Consider the following 13,065-nt stretch of genomic DNA (forward strand, 5'->3'; position numbering starts at 1 on the left):
ATCATTTCCTTAAGACAGACTTGAAGTCATTGCCAATATTCCCCCGGCCATCCACACCTTTATGAGCATGTGTGAGAATTTCTGCAGGACAGATCCCCGGACACAGAACAGTGCGTGCCACAGCACCATACTGCCAGATTGCCCTGATTGTCCTCAGAAATGCCTGACTTGGGGCACCTGGGTGGCTCAGTCAGTTAAGTGGCTGCCTTTGGCTCAGGTCATGACCTCGGGGTCCTGGGATTGAGCCCCGCATTGGGCTTCCTGCCCAGTGGCGAGCCTGCTTCTCCTTCTCCCTCTGCTCCTCCCGCCCAACTCATGTTCTCTCTCAAATAAATAAATACAATCTTAAAAAAAAAAAAAAAGAATTGCCTAGCTCCACAATGCTCAAAGGCAGCAGGGTTGCGAGACCTCCCCACACCTGCCTTCACCTCTTTGGTGACGTCTGCCCTTGATCCAGGCAGCTGTGGGTGACCATTGTGACATCACAGAGGCGGGGGAGGGATGGGACACCACCCAGGAAATCCCTATGGATTCAGCATGTGTTTGAGATGGCAGGAGGCTTGGCGATTGGCGTTGTGTTTCTGGGGCCAGCCACACCCAGCAGAACTGGGGCAGCAGGTGGGGAGACGGTGCGTGACATTTCAAAAATCATACTACCGTACCACGATTTCATGGTTGGAAAATGACAATAAAAGAGGGTTACCCTAAAAGCATCCATGTATCTTTCATTTCTTCATGCAACAAATAGTAGGGTTCCTTTTATGTACTGGTTACTGTCCATAGGAGGACTTGCTACTGTGAACGGTGATCGAGAGCCGGCTCCTGAGCTCACAGATCTTACATTCCACTTGGAGACAACACCGTAAGTATCAGTTAGGGGCAAGTGCTACTTTGTTCAGGGTAACATCTAGCTGTTCTAACAAACTCCAACATTTCAGACTCCAGACTAGGGCCAATGGCCCCTCTCCTTCCCAGGGCTTATTTCTGTAGGGATTAGATTTAACGCACGTCTCCTCTACTAAACCGGAAGGTCTTCTTTGGGTTCCAAGCTTTTCCTGTCCCCCTGCCAAGTCTTCACACCAGTGGACCACCCCTACTTGTCAAGCCTTGGCTCCTCGGAGTGGCCCTTCTCTGACGTCCTTGTTCCTGAGTTTTTCCTGCGAGCCACTCTGCTCACCATTTCTGGGTGTATTTGTAATCAACCTCAGAGTCTTTGGTTTGTTTACTTATTCACTTGCATGCTCTCTGTCCCCAACCAGAATGTACGCTTCTTGGGGGCAAGAACTCCCATCCCTCTTGCCCCTGCTGTATTCCCACCGCCTAGAATTGTGCCTGGCACACAGTAGGTGGTCAATAAAAACCCCAATGAATGAGTCATCCAGTCTGTATGTCTCAAATTTCTCATCTGTAAAACAGTCTATACCAACCCGCCACCTCACCGGGGGCTCCTCTGGGACCATGTAGGTTAGCTTTAAAAAGTAGTTAAGAATTACAAAATTGGATCTACACACAAATCAATAAATGAAAAGGTACTGCTGACTCACTATGTGCCAGGTGAGTAACTCTGAGTAACTCTGTGGACTTGAGCTTCAAGGTCATGGTTTTCCCACCTTGCCTGTGGGTTGGGGAGTAGGGTTCTGGAAGCTTCTGGCTGCATTCCCTCTGGGGCAAAAAGCACTAACTGTTCACTGGCCCCTTTCTTCCTCTGGAGAGCCCAGCTTTATCCCGAAGGGCAGGGTGCTCTTGCAATAAGGCAAATGATCAGAAGGGAAGTTGCTGGGAGGGGTGTCTGGGAAAACTCTTCACAGGATAATGACTCCTTTTGCACCCCACCCCCTTCCTCTTCTTCCATCCTGCTTGGACAGTCGACCAGGTTGAATTTCTAGCCAGGCTGAGGCTAGCCTTTAGCGTGCCTTTGTTAGAATTAGAAAAGGACTTCCACTGTGAGCAGTCAATTAGAAAATAGCTCCTGTGGGCAGAAGCCTGCCTGTGGGTGCTGGGCCTGGCTTGGCAAGCAGAGCACAGGCTGGGTTTCAGTTCCCATTCAATCCCTTGGCTGGGAGCTTTGAGCAGTACACCAACTGCACGACTGTCCATGGCAGCCCTGATTTTGGACTAGAAGACAACCTTGAGGAGGGAAAGCACTTGCTGAAACCAGGCCCTTCAGAAGGGTGGAGCCCCTATACCAGCCTTGGAAGATCTTCTTCCTAACTTTTCTTTTTTTTTTTTTTAAATAGTTTTAATAACTTATTTTGAAATACTTTCAAAGTTACAGAAAAGTTGCAAAAACCATGAAGAACTCCCATTCACCCAGGCTGGTCTAGTGTTAACATTCTATTCCGTTTACTCCACTTTGCCCCTCTCCTTCTGCCCTCCCTCTCCCTCTTTCCCTATGTAGATAAGTGCTCATGGTTACTGTTCCTTTTCTGAACTGCTTGACAGCGGTTGGCAAAATGATGCCCATTATGCCTAAATACTCGGGCGTGTGTATCCCCAACACAAGGACACGATCTGCCAAAGCACCTCTGACTTCTTAAGTCAAACCTCAAACTCCCATCCAGAAGGCAGTTACGTTCAGTTTTTGGTGGTAACTGATCACCTCTAATTCTAACCTCTACTCTCTTTATCCCTAAGACTCACGCGGGGCATGGGAAGGATCTCACAAAGCTCCAAGTGGGCTGGCCCCATCTTGCCCAAGCTTGCCTACCTGGGTTCTCTGCCCTGACCACCGGCGGGGGGGGGGGGGTCCTCCTTCGATTCCGCACATGTGCCAAGCACCTCTCAGCCTCAGGACTTTTTTTTCCAACTCGGGTGAAATTCACATAACAAAATGCACCATTTTAAAATGAACAATTCAGGGACATTTAATAAGTTCACACTCCCGCTGCCCCAGAAGGAAGCCCTGTGCCCACTAGGCAGTCACTCCTCATGTCCGTGCTCCTGAGCAGCCACCTGTGGACTGGTGTATCTACGGACACCCGTCTTCCGGACACTTCATATAAATGGGACCTGCGCTGTGTGCTGCCTCAGAACGTTGCCGCCCACTCTTCCTTCTCCCAACATACTTTTCCCTCCTCCAACCCTGACTCATCCCTTAGGAATTCACTTCACCAGTGTTTCCTGAGGCAGCTTTGCTAGCGCCTCCTGGAGGTCAAGTCCTCCCCAAGCTCTTAGACCCTCAGAAAACCCTCCCCCCCTGCCCGGAGGGGCCCTTAGCGTTTTTCACAATTTCAGTTATTCTGTGTGGTTACTTTGTTCATATTTCCCATAGTTTGGGTACAAAGCTGATTAGGCAAGAGCATGTTGGCCTCATTTATCCTTGGATGCCAGGGCCTAGCCCAGAATCTGGCCCACAGTAGGTGTTCAACATTTTTTTGTTAATTAAGTAACTGAGTGAATGAATGAGTGAGAAGCCTTCTTGTCTCCCCAGGGCTGGTCACCTGGGGGGGTTCCCCACCCTATGCCACATGGCCCCACCCTGCTCCCACCAGGGGCCTCCCACATGCCCATATATGGACGTGATCAGGACAGCTCTGGCCAGGGCGGGGGCGGGGGGGGGCGGGGGGTGTCTGTGAGGTCCAGGCCTCTGCGACCTCACAATGCCCAGGGCACCCCCCGCCGTGTCTATAAGAGGCCCAGGAGTCAGCCCCCGGGCTCACAGCCCACAAAGTTCCACCTGCTCACAGGTTGGCTGGCTCAACCAAGGTGGTCCCTCTGCTCTGAGCATCCGGGCCGGTTCCATCTAGCAACATGGCCAGATACAGATGCTGCCGTAGCCACAGCCGGAGCAGATGCCGCCGCCGGAGACCGAGATACCGCCGCCGAAGGAGACGGTGCTGTCGGGGGCGGAGAAGGAGAGGTGAAGGGGCCGGCACCCTGGGGTTGGGGAGCTGGGGCGGAGCTGGGGGGACAGGGGTCCCACCGTGCTAAAACTCCCTGTCCCCGCCTGTCCCCCTGCAGTGTGCTGCCGCCGCTACACCACGGTGAGGTATAGGAGAAGATGAACGCACAGAAAACACCGGCCTGCCACCGGCCCGCCGCACTCCTGCCCGCACCGCTACCAGCCGCCAAGACCCTCCTGCCGCCTCTTGAACATGCCACCAGTTCAATGACATGAACAGGAGCCTGCTAACAAACAATGCCGCCTGTCAATAAATGATGAAAAATCATTCCTCTCGCCTCTTTGCCTTGAGGGGGCTCGGTGGCGGGGGAGGGCTTGAGGAAGGAGGGGACATAAGTGTCGGTGGCCGGTGGATCTTGTTCCAAACGGAATCTGCCCTCCCACCCCACCCCCGTGCCCCCTGCAATCACCCCTTTGGGAGCCCCACCCAGTGGCCACGGGAGGCTGGGTCCTGGGGGCAGCTTGACATGGGCTACAGAAACGGGCTCAGGGCTGGCTTCCCGCCCCCAGAGAACCAAGGAAACCTTTACCAGCTCAAGCTCCAGGCTTATCTCTATTTCACTTCTCCCCCAAGTGCCCACTTTGGTTTCTCTCTGCTTCCCGTGCTGGTCCTGGGGCAGCCCTTGAGGTTGGTGCATAGTGATGGTGCCTTGCCCCACGTGAGGGGCAGCGGAGCGAAGCTGAAAATAACCTCCCTGGTTGAGGAAACAGGGTGACTTGTCCATCTCGCCCGCCTACTCCTCCCACGGGATGCACGGAGGGCTGAAAATCCCAGGGAGCCATGGAGATGGTTCACGAGACTCTTGGACACTTTGAGCCAAGCCGACCTCAAAGAGCCTGTCGATTACAATCATCCTATGGTGGCAGAGCATAGCCCAGGGCAACTCCTCAGTGAGCAGGAGCTCAGTGACCCAGTGCCCTAAAGTGACAGGGCTACCTAGCACCTCAGAAACGCCCCTAGTCATGACTTCCCATTTATCGAGCATCCAGGCCTCGATGATCCTGTAAGAACACAGAATGGGCCTGAACCTGCTTGCATGACCCCAATCACTAGGTGGTTTCCTGGACCCGGTCAGATAATGGCAGGATGGCTGGACACAGAACCCCCTGCCCCCCGCCCCGTAGCTAGCAAGCTCTAGCCATGGAGATGGGGGTGATCCCTGGGCCTTCATATTAACAGGTGCCATCCTCAAGGGCACTAATAACCACACATGACTGAGGCACTAATAAACGCATGTGAATACCAGGGTGGAATTAACAAATTACCACAAACTTCAATGCTTAAAACACAAATTTATTCTTAGTTTTGCAGGTCAGGATTCCAAAATGATTTAAAAATCAAGGTGTGGGCAGGGCTGTGTTTCTGGTGGCTCTGAGGGAGTAGAATTGGTTTGTCTTTCCCAGATCCTTGAGGCCACCTGTGTTCTCTGACTCATGGCCCCTGTGTGACCACACGGGACCCACTTATTGCACGTAAGGTAACCTCCAAGGGGGAGACGCCTCGTGCAGTTGCTCTGACTCTGATTCTGGATATTAATGGGATCATCAAAGGACAGCGAGGCCCAGGCGACATGAAGATGGCACGTTCGGAGGGCAGCATCCCATGGGCACAGACTGACGCCTAGCCTGGCCCCTTATTTGCAGAGTGACCTTGAGCAAGTCACATTACCTCTGTCTGCCTGTTTTCTGGAAAAGAGGAATTGCAGAAGGAGCCAATGTACGGAAAGTCACTGAACCGATACCTGGCCTACGGTGATGCACAGAGAACCCATATAAAATCCCAGATCACGGCACAGCCCCAAGGTGGGGAGGAAGCATCAGAAATGACGTGGACAAGAGATGTCCCTGCGGCGACACATTTTTCTAGGCAAGGCAAGGGTGGCTTGCCCTTCCAGACCCTGCTGGCTGTGAGGGGACTGGTCAGGCCAGGGTGGGGACAATGGTGGGGTGGGGCCCCTGAGTCATAGTGGGGGGGCCCCCTTTATATACAAGTCCCCAGAGAGCTGCCAGCAAACCAGACCAACATTAACAGCAAGAGCAGGTGGGCAGGCCTCAGCCCTCCTCCCCCATCCCCACGGCCAGCTGCAGCCTCCACCTAAGCCACCTGCCCAGCCAGCACCATGGTCCGCTGCCGCGGGAGGAGTTCAAGCGAGCGTCCACAGCAGGGGCAGGGCCATGGGCAGCAGGGGCAGGGGCAGCAGCAAAAGGGCCAGGAGCAGGAGCAGATGGTGAACCAGGACATCCCGGTGGAAGGCAGGCCCCGCAGAGACCGCTATCACCATAGACATAGGCACTGCTCCCGGAGGAGGCGGTACAGGACCCACAGAAGGCGGCGACGCTCCTGCCTGAGGCGGCGGCGCCGGAGACGCACCTGCAGGCACGGGAGGCACCACAGAGGTCTGGCCAGTCCCCACCCCCGACGCACCCCACCCCCTGGGACACCCTCTCCCCGCCACCGAGGCCCATCCCCACGGCCCGGGAACCCGAACTCTTTCCCACAAGGCTCCAGAAGGGTCAGGAGGAGGAGACAGAGAAGGCGGTACTAAGCCTTCCTGGGCCCATCACAGCCCTGGATGGGAGTTAAGGAAAAGTCACCCACCAAAGAACCACCTCACCAGACCACAGACATCCCCCGACGTCGGATGCCGGAGCCCACAACATCTTGACTACAATGAGCAAAAGTCACCTGCCAAATAAAGCTTGAGATAATACACGGGCTGTCAGGGTCTCCTTTATGCAAACGGCACTGATATAAGAGTAAATGAATATGATAAAACTAAATCCCGTACTGTGCTGGCGGGTCACCCTGTGACACTGTGGGTACCTTCCATCACCCAGATTCAGGGTTTCCTGTTGGGCCTCACTATTCTGCCTTAACAAATATTCAGGGGTGCTGGGTAGCTAGGGAATGGGGGACTTGTGACCGAGGTGGACAGCAGGTCTGGCATGCTCCAGCAAGAACAAGGCCAGCATGGAGGGAACCAAAGCCCCTCGCGGGACGGAGTGAGGCCTTGTGCACGGTCTGAGGTCCTGCATTGCCACACACTTTTAAGTGTGTATAAGCCTCGACCCTCTGGAGGCTCCAGGACAGAACCTGTTCCTGCCTCTGGAGTGAAGCGCCTCCTAGTTTTCGTAGTGTTCTAATCTCTGCTTCCAGGAGCACACTGCCCTCCTGTGTGAAATCCCTCTGCCTCTCTTATAGGGACACCTCTGAGCACATTAAGGGCCCACTCAGATAAGCCAGGCTAGTCTCCCCACCTCAAGAGCCCTGGAGGGTCCTTATTCAGCAGACCACAGCCACCGAGGATTGGGGGCAGAAAATTGGCAGGAAATCCATTCTTCCATCCTAAGTGCTCAGGAAGGACTCCTCCCCTCCCGTGCTGAAAACGGTGGTATGGGCGTGTGTAAAGATCACAGGATCAAATTCTGTGATCCCCAAACAGGAAAGACTTAGTAGGGAGGGTTTTCTTTAGTTTTCTGGGAGCACAGCTTATGCATAGAGCACGAGTTTTAAGTATACCCGTGTGGCCTCCCCCACCGGCCCCTTTCCCCGGCCCCGGGTCAAGAAACCAGACATTTCCAGCCCCTCCCCTCCCTCGTGCCAATTCCCCCAAAAGGAGTCACTATTCTGACCCATCTTCACATACTGTCAACAGCTCTCTCTCGGGCTGGGTATTTCTGGAATGTGGGGAGGAGTCTGTGGGCTCTCCTGCTTCTGGAAATTCTATCCCCAACTGTCATCCCAGCTAAAAGGGGACCTTTTGCCAGCACAAATGAGGCCTGGTGGAGGGGGTAACACGGCAAGGCAAGGGGGCCGGCCTGGAATTCTCTGACCCGGCCTGCAGGTGGTGGGAGCGCAGGGGGGCTGCTTGGTGGCCAGGGTCTGAGGCAGGTGTTGGCCCGGGACTCAGGTATCCAAGGGTGGGGCTGGGGGGCTCCAGGGGCCCCTTTGTGATGTCAGCGCCCTGCCTGCTGTCCTCACAGCCCCTCCACTTTGCCCCCAGTGGCCTTCCTGCCCAGTCTGGAGAGGCAGCCGGAGCGGGCAATGGGTTCCCGTTGTGCCAAGCTCAGCACAGGCCACAGCCGGGGCCACGAATCGTCCATGAAGAAGCTCGTGGCCTGCGTGAGTCAGGATAACTTCTCCTTGTCGTCCGAGGCTGAGGAGGAGGAGGAGGAGGAGGAGGCAGAGGCGGAGGAGGAGGAAGAGCTCCCGGTGCAGGGCAAGCTGCTGTTGATGGAGTCCGAGCGGCAGGAGGAGGAGAGCGCCGAAGAAGACCCTGTGGCCCAGCAGAACCCCGAGCCCAAGCAGACGCACTCCTGACCCATGACGGTGGCCCAGGAAGAGGGGCCTGGCACTGTTCCAGCGAGAAGAACTTTCAGAAAAGAGTCAATAAAAAGTCTCCAAGGACTTCTGCTCTCCTGTGGTGCCGCAAGTTTGCATGTTCAGGGAGCCTGAAGAACAGGAGTCCGTGACCCCTGTTCCTGAGGTCCAGCCAGAAGTTCCCATGAGGCTCACCCCCCCCCCATGACTTCTCAGCCACCCTTCCCTGCTTTTGGGGGCTGGGAAATGTGGTAGCCCAGGCTGGCGGTCAGCCAGTGCTGTCGGGGGGGGGGCGCAGGGGAAGGGGGGAGATTCCTCTCTGAGTCTGGGCAGATGCAGGGGGGTGCAAGAAGAGCTTGGGAGTTCAGCAGACCTGGGTTCCAATTTCTTTCTGCTAGCTGTGTGACCTTGAGCAAGTCACTGTCTGTCTCTGAGCCTCAGCCTGCCCCTCCCTGCTACCCCACAGGTTAGTCGTTTTGGAGAAGTCACTGCAGGGGGTGGGTGGGATGAGGCCCAGCACACAGGAAGTGCTGCTGGGGTCATGGTGGGTACACCCGCCACTCCAGCCCTGGTTTGGGGGTCAGAGCATAGGGAGGGGTCTCGAGTCCTCTGCTACTATCCTCACACTCAAGGTGACCACTTGTGCAGCACCCTCCTCCCCCCGCCAGAGGCTCACTTCTGCCTTTATCGAGGGGTCCAGTTGCCATTGCCCTTATCACAGCAACGGGCAGCGGGAACCCAGACCCAGAACCGGGCCCTGCGTCTGCTTACTCTGGCCTTCGAGGAGCATCAGAATGCGTCTGTGGCCCACCCTACCCTGACTCCCTTGACCCTCCTCTTCCCAAAAGAAAGGACAAATGTGTTCTGCCCCCTTCCCTCAGTCCCCCAAGCACCAGCCATCTGGGCCCAAGAAGGATCCTGATCGGGGCTGCTGGGGAGGGGTTGCAGGGGACAAAGTATTGCCATGGGAGACTCAGTTTCTCTGGGAGCTATACGTGAGGGTAAGGAGGGGCCCTGAGTTACTCGAGGCAGAGGCCGCCACTGAGGCCTTCGGCAGGCGGAGGGCAGGTGTCGTCTGGAGGAAGGGGCCCTGCTGTGGCTTGGTGGGCTGGTTTGGTCCTTCTGTCCACCTGCCCAGTCATTCACCAACTTCTGTGGAGCCCCTGCTGTAAGCCAGGCACGACAGGCCCTGAGAACACTAAAACACAGTCTCTGTCCCACTATGCACTCAAGGGTGGGGATGTGGGGAGTCAGCCAGGGAGGGGTGGTATGAGGGTAGGGGGCAACGGTAGGGGGGGGGGGGGGGGGGGGCAGGGGGGGGGGGGGGGGGGGGGGGAGGAGGGGGGGGAGGGGAGGGGAGATGGTCCACAGACCCAGAAAGGGTCTTCACAGAGTAGCCCAGCAGCGATCTCGCAACCAGCCCCACCGAGCCCACACAAGGCTGAGCCATCGGAACAGAGCCACGCACGCCTTCCGGAATCCCCACGGGTCCCTTCATGACCAGGAGGCGGGAACAGAAGGGGCCAGACCTGGATTCAGAACTGGTCACTCACCCTCTCTGAGCCTCTTTCCCCTTTGTACAATCTAATGATCATACCTACTTCCCAGGGTGCATTCGTTTCTTAGGGGCCCACCTGGATAATCCGGGATGTTCTCGCGATCTTTAATTTACTTACATCTGCAAAGATCCTTTTTCCAAATACGCTCACTGTGACAGGGTCCAGGGATTAGGACACGGACATATCTTTGGGGGGGCCACCATTTAGCCCACCACACGGGGTCACTGGGAGGCTTGAGGGCAGAGCTGCCTGGACAGGGTAGGAGCTGGAGGCCAGCCACACAGGAAGTGCTCAATCAGAGTAGTGTTCACCGTGACTGATGGGAAGTGCTTATTACTGACCTACAACAAAAGCAGATTGTAGCAAAGCCTCACAACAAGGGGCAAAGTTGTGCATGAGCGATAGTAGAGGCTGGCTGGGGGGAAGGGAGAGGGAGTCCCATGGCAGGGGAAAATGGGAGGTACAGGCCAAGCGGCCAAGAGCTAAGCCCTTGCAACGGCTTTGGCCAAGGAGTGGGGAGAGGCAGGTGGCTGCAGACAGACCACCGGACAGCTCCGATGGGGCCATGTGCAAACGCAGGTGTGGGCTTTCTGCTCCGGGAACTGGGAGGTCTGAGCGGGGCCAGGGTGATTCCAATCGTATGGCAGGGCTCCACCAGCAAGGAGGGGAGCAGGGTGGGCAGGCGGGAATCAGGAGAAAGGCAGGCTGTCAGGGGTGTCCTGGGGCTTGCTGGGCACCTCGGGCTCAGAAGAACACCCCAAAGGAAGGAAGGTCCCTTTGTTGGATAAGGCAACCGAGCCTTGAAAAACAAAACACTCTACCCTTGGACATCAGTGCAAACTGGGGTTTGAACCCAGCTCTAAATCCTCTGGCTTTAAATCTTGCTGGGGAGGCGAGTTCACCAGGCAGAGCCCAGGACCACCCATCAGTCTGCCAGGGACTCTCATCCAACCCGCTCAACGTCCGCCGGCCGCCCCACCGCACTGGGGTCAGAGGCACTCCTAGCTTCCATGCCGTGTTGGGGGGAAAAAGGAGACGCACTGGGGATGCTTAGACAAAGGGTACTGAGCCTTTTCTGGGGGCTGGCCCTGAGCCAACCACTGGACATCACTTCTCTCATTGAAATCATCCGATGTCTTAGGAGGGAGGCGTTCATATTGTCTCTGTTGTACAAAGACAGGGGAACCGGGATGTGGAGAGGCCAATGCCCAGGTGAGCGACCAGAGGAAAGGAAGCACCAGATCTGGGATGCAGGCCAAGCTCCATCTGACCCAAGAGTCCCTACTTTTAACCAGTAGATGGGACTCCCCCAGAGTACCCCTGCAAGCGGCCCCGCCCTGGGGTGACGGTCAGGGGCAGGGGCTTTGTGCCGGCCTGGCCACGTCTGTTACGCCCCTGTGGCCTGTGCCATCACAATCAGCCCCAACTATATAACTAGAGGCCGCCAGGGCCTCTGTCAAGCTGGGTGTGCTGCAAGAGGAGGAGGAGGTGGCCTCTGCCCCTCAAGCGTGGCCTCCCATGGACACCAAGACACAGAGCCCTCCCAACACCCACACCCAGCCCCATAGCAACCCTTGGCCCCAAAGCCATACCTGCAGCCCGTGCACCTGCAGCTCCCACTGCCAAACCTGCAGCCAAACCTGCAGCCAAACCTGCAGCCGGAGCTGCAGCCAGAGCTGCAGCCAGAGCCCCACTGGCCACCAGAGCCAGAGTTCACACCCCAGGCCGCCACCGAGGCACCAGAAACACACCATGCACTGCCACCACTGTTCCCCGCGGCCCACCACCCATTCCTGCAGCTACCCCAAGAACAGAAAGAATTTGGAAGGAAAGGTGAACAAGAGGAAGGTGGTCAAAAGGAGGCAGCAGGTGTATAAAACAAAGAGGCGGAGCTCAGGTACCTTTCAAGCAGGCGGGGAAGGGCCACAGGGCCACCCCCCAGGCGAGGGGGAGCAGCCTAGGTGGACCCCAGGGTAGCGAGGTGAAGGCTACTTGAGCACAGAGGAAGCACAGGCGAGGGGGATGAAGGAGAAGTTGTGCAGATGATGCACCAGTGGGCTAGTTCTTGAAATAAATTGGGATGGGTTGATTGGGAGGACAGACAGATTGCAGATTAGCTAGATGGAAGCATGGATAGGTAGATGAGAGGCTGGATGGGTAAGTCATTTGTTAAGGTTGGTTGGTAGAGGGATGGGTGACAGGGTTAGGCTTGAGGAGAGGGAGGGATGAAACATATCAGTTGAATGACTGGAAAGTGGAATGGATGTTGCGTGGTAGGGTAAATCGGATTGATGCTCTTGTAGGGTAACAAATTAGCTGGTTGAACCAATGGTTGTGATCAGATTGGTTGGATATGGTAAGAAGAAGCTGAACTGGTTGGACGTACTTGGACAGCTGAAGGTAGTATTGATGGGAGGAAGTATTGATGGGAGGAAGGTTGTATGGGAAGGAAGTATTGATGGGAGGAAGGCTGAGTTGGTTAAACAATGATTGGCTAGGTGGGTGGATGATCAGATCAGTGGGTGGATTAATGGGTAGATGAGCTGACCAGATGGTTAACTGGATGGACGAATGCACCAATGGATGGAAGCCTAGATGTCTGGACAGACTGAATGGGCAGCCTGGATATAGTTTAAATGAAGCCATGTTGGATAAATGGATGGACTGGGTGAATTTGTGAATGGGTGGGTGATAAATGGAACAAATGGATGGATTCACAGGCAATCCTTTTGATCTTGACATTCTAAGCTCTAGCCACACACCCCGTATTTAGTTACAAATGAGCAGTCCAAACCCCAAAGGAAGTGAGTGCGCGAAGCATTCCACTATTAAAGGTCCCTTTCCCGTTCCCATCCCTTAGGGCGGAAATACAACTGAGACAGCACCCTATGGCTTGTTCCTGTGTTGGTTTCACTCAAATGATAAACTCCATCTCACGTGGAATGCTAGAAAGAAGTCCACCTGTATGCAGGAACATGGTACTACAGTGATTTCTATGCAACCTTGATTAAAGCTTGTATACTGGATGACTATTCCTTGTGTGGGCATTTTGATTTCACTAAAGGGGGTCACATGTTTTGGGGCCTTGGCGTGGAAGCTGGAAGCAGGGAAGAGGCTGTGTAAGGAGCCAATGCCAGCCCAGGAGCAGAAATGAATGGGGGCTGGAGATTCCCAAGAAGCCTTCGAAGCCAGCCGGGCAGCCCTCTGCTTGGGCAGAGCCCTCTTTTGCCCTATATGCTCCCACCTTGGCGCACACAAGTGTGCACACACACACACATGGGATG

The 13,065-nt window shown here is 55.5% G+C and overlaps 2 protein-coding genes and 2 long non-coding RNA genes across 4 annotated transcripts; all 4 read left to right on the top strand.

The window, feature by feature from the left end:
- Nucleotides 1–530: 530 nt before the first annotated feature.
- On the top strand, nt 531–1,271 carry LOC141374050 (uncharacterized). Its single transcript, XR_012380593.1, has 3 exons — nt 531–629; nt 784–866; nt 1,050–1,271. It is a non-coding gene; the product is annotated as an uncharacterized lncRNA (long non-coding RNA).
- Nucleotides 1,272–3,556: 2,285 nt separating this feature from the next.
- LOC112811505 (uncharacterized) lies at nt 3,557–4,169 on the top strand. The gene is made up of 2 exons (XR_003205070.2): nt 3,557–3,859; nt 3,961–4,169. It is a non-coding gene; the product is annotated as an uncharacterized lncRNA (long non-coding RNA).
- Nucleotides 4,170–7,795: 3,626 nt separating this feature from the next.
- PRM3 (protamine 3) lies at nt 7,796–8,309 on the top strand. Its single transcript, XM_025855621.2, has 2 exons — nt 7,796–7,812; nt 7,906–8,309. The coding sequence occupies exon 2, from the start codon at nt 7,947–7,949 to the stop codon at nt 8,220–8,222; it is 276 nt and encodes a 91-aa protein (XP_025711406.1). The 5' UTR covers nt 7,796–7,812; nt 7,906–7,946; the 3' UTR covers nt 8,223–8,309.
- A 2,924-nt stretch (nt 8,310–11,233) lies between these two features.
- Nucleotides 11,234–12,813, top strand: TNP2 (transition protein 2). Its single transcript, XM_025855585.2, has 2 exons — nt 11,234–11,678; nt 12,642–12,813. The coding sequence occupies exons 1-2, from the start codon at nt 11,300–11,302 to the stop codon at nt 12,656–12,658; spliced, it is 396 nt and encodes a 131-aa protein (XP_025711370.1). The 5' UTR covers nt 11,234–11,299; the 3' UTR covers nt 12,659–12,813.
- The last annotated feature ends 252 nt before the right edge of the window (nt 12,814–13,065 follow it).

Source organism: Callorhinus ursinus, unplaced genomic scaffold, assembly GCF_003265705.2.
Source record: "Callorhinus ursinus isolate GAN/ISIS: 27379988/994484 unplaced genomic scaffold, GSC_fseal_2.0 scaffold13, whole genome shotgun sequence".
NCBI lineage: Eukaryota > Metazoa > Chordata > Mammalia > Carnivora > Otariidae > Callorhinus > Callorhinus ursinus.

Bases quoted from the DNA above. Each gene is read 5' to 3' on its own strand.
- TNP2 (XM_025855585.2), top strand. From the start codon at position 11,300: ATGGACACCAAGACACAGAGCCCTCCCAACACCCACACCCAGCCCCAT.
- PRM3 (XM_025855621.2), top strand. From the start codon at position 7,947: ATGGGTTCCCGTTGTGCCAAGCTCAGCACAGGCCACAGCCGGGGCCAC.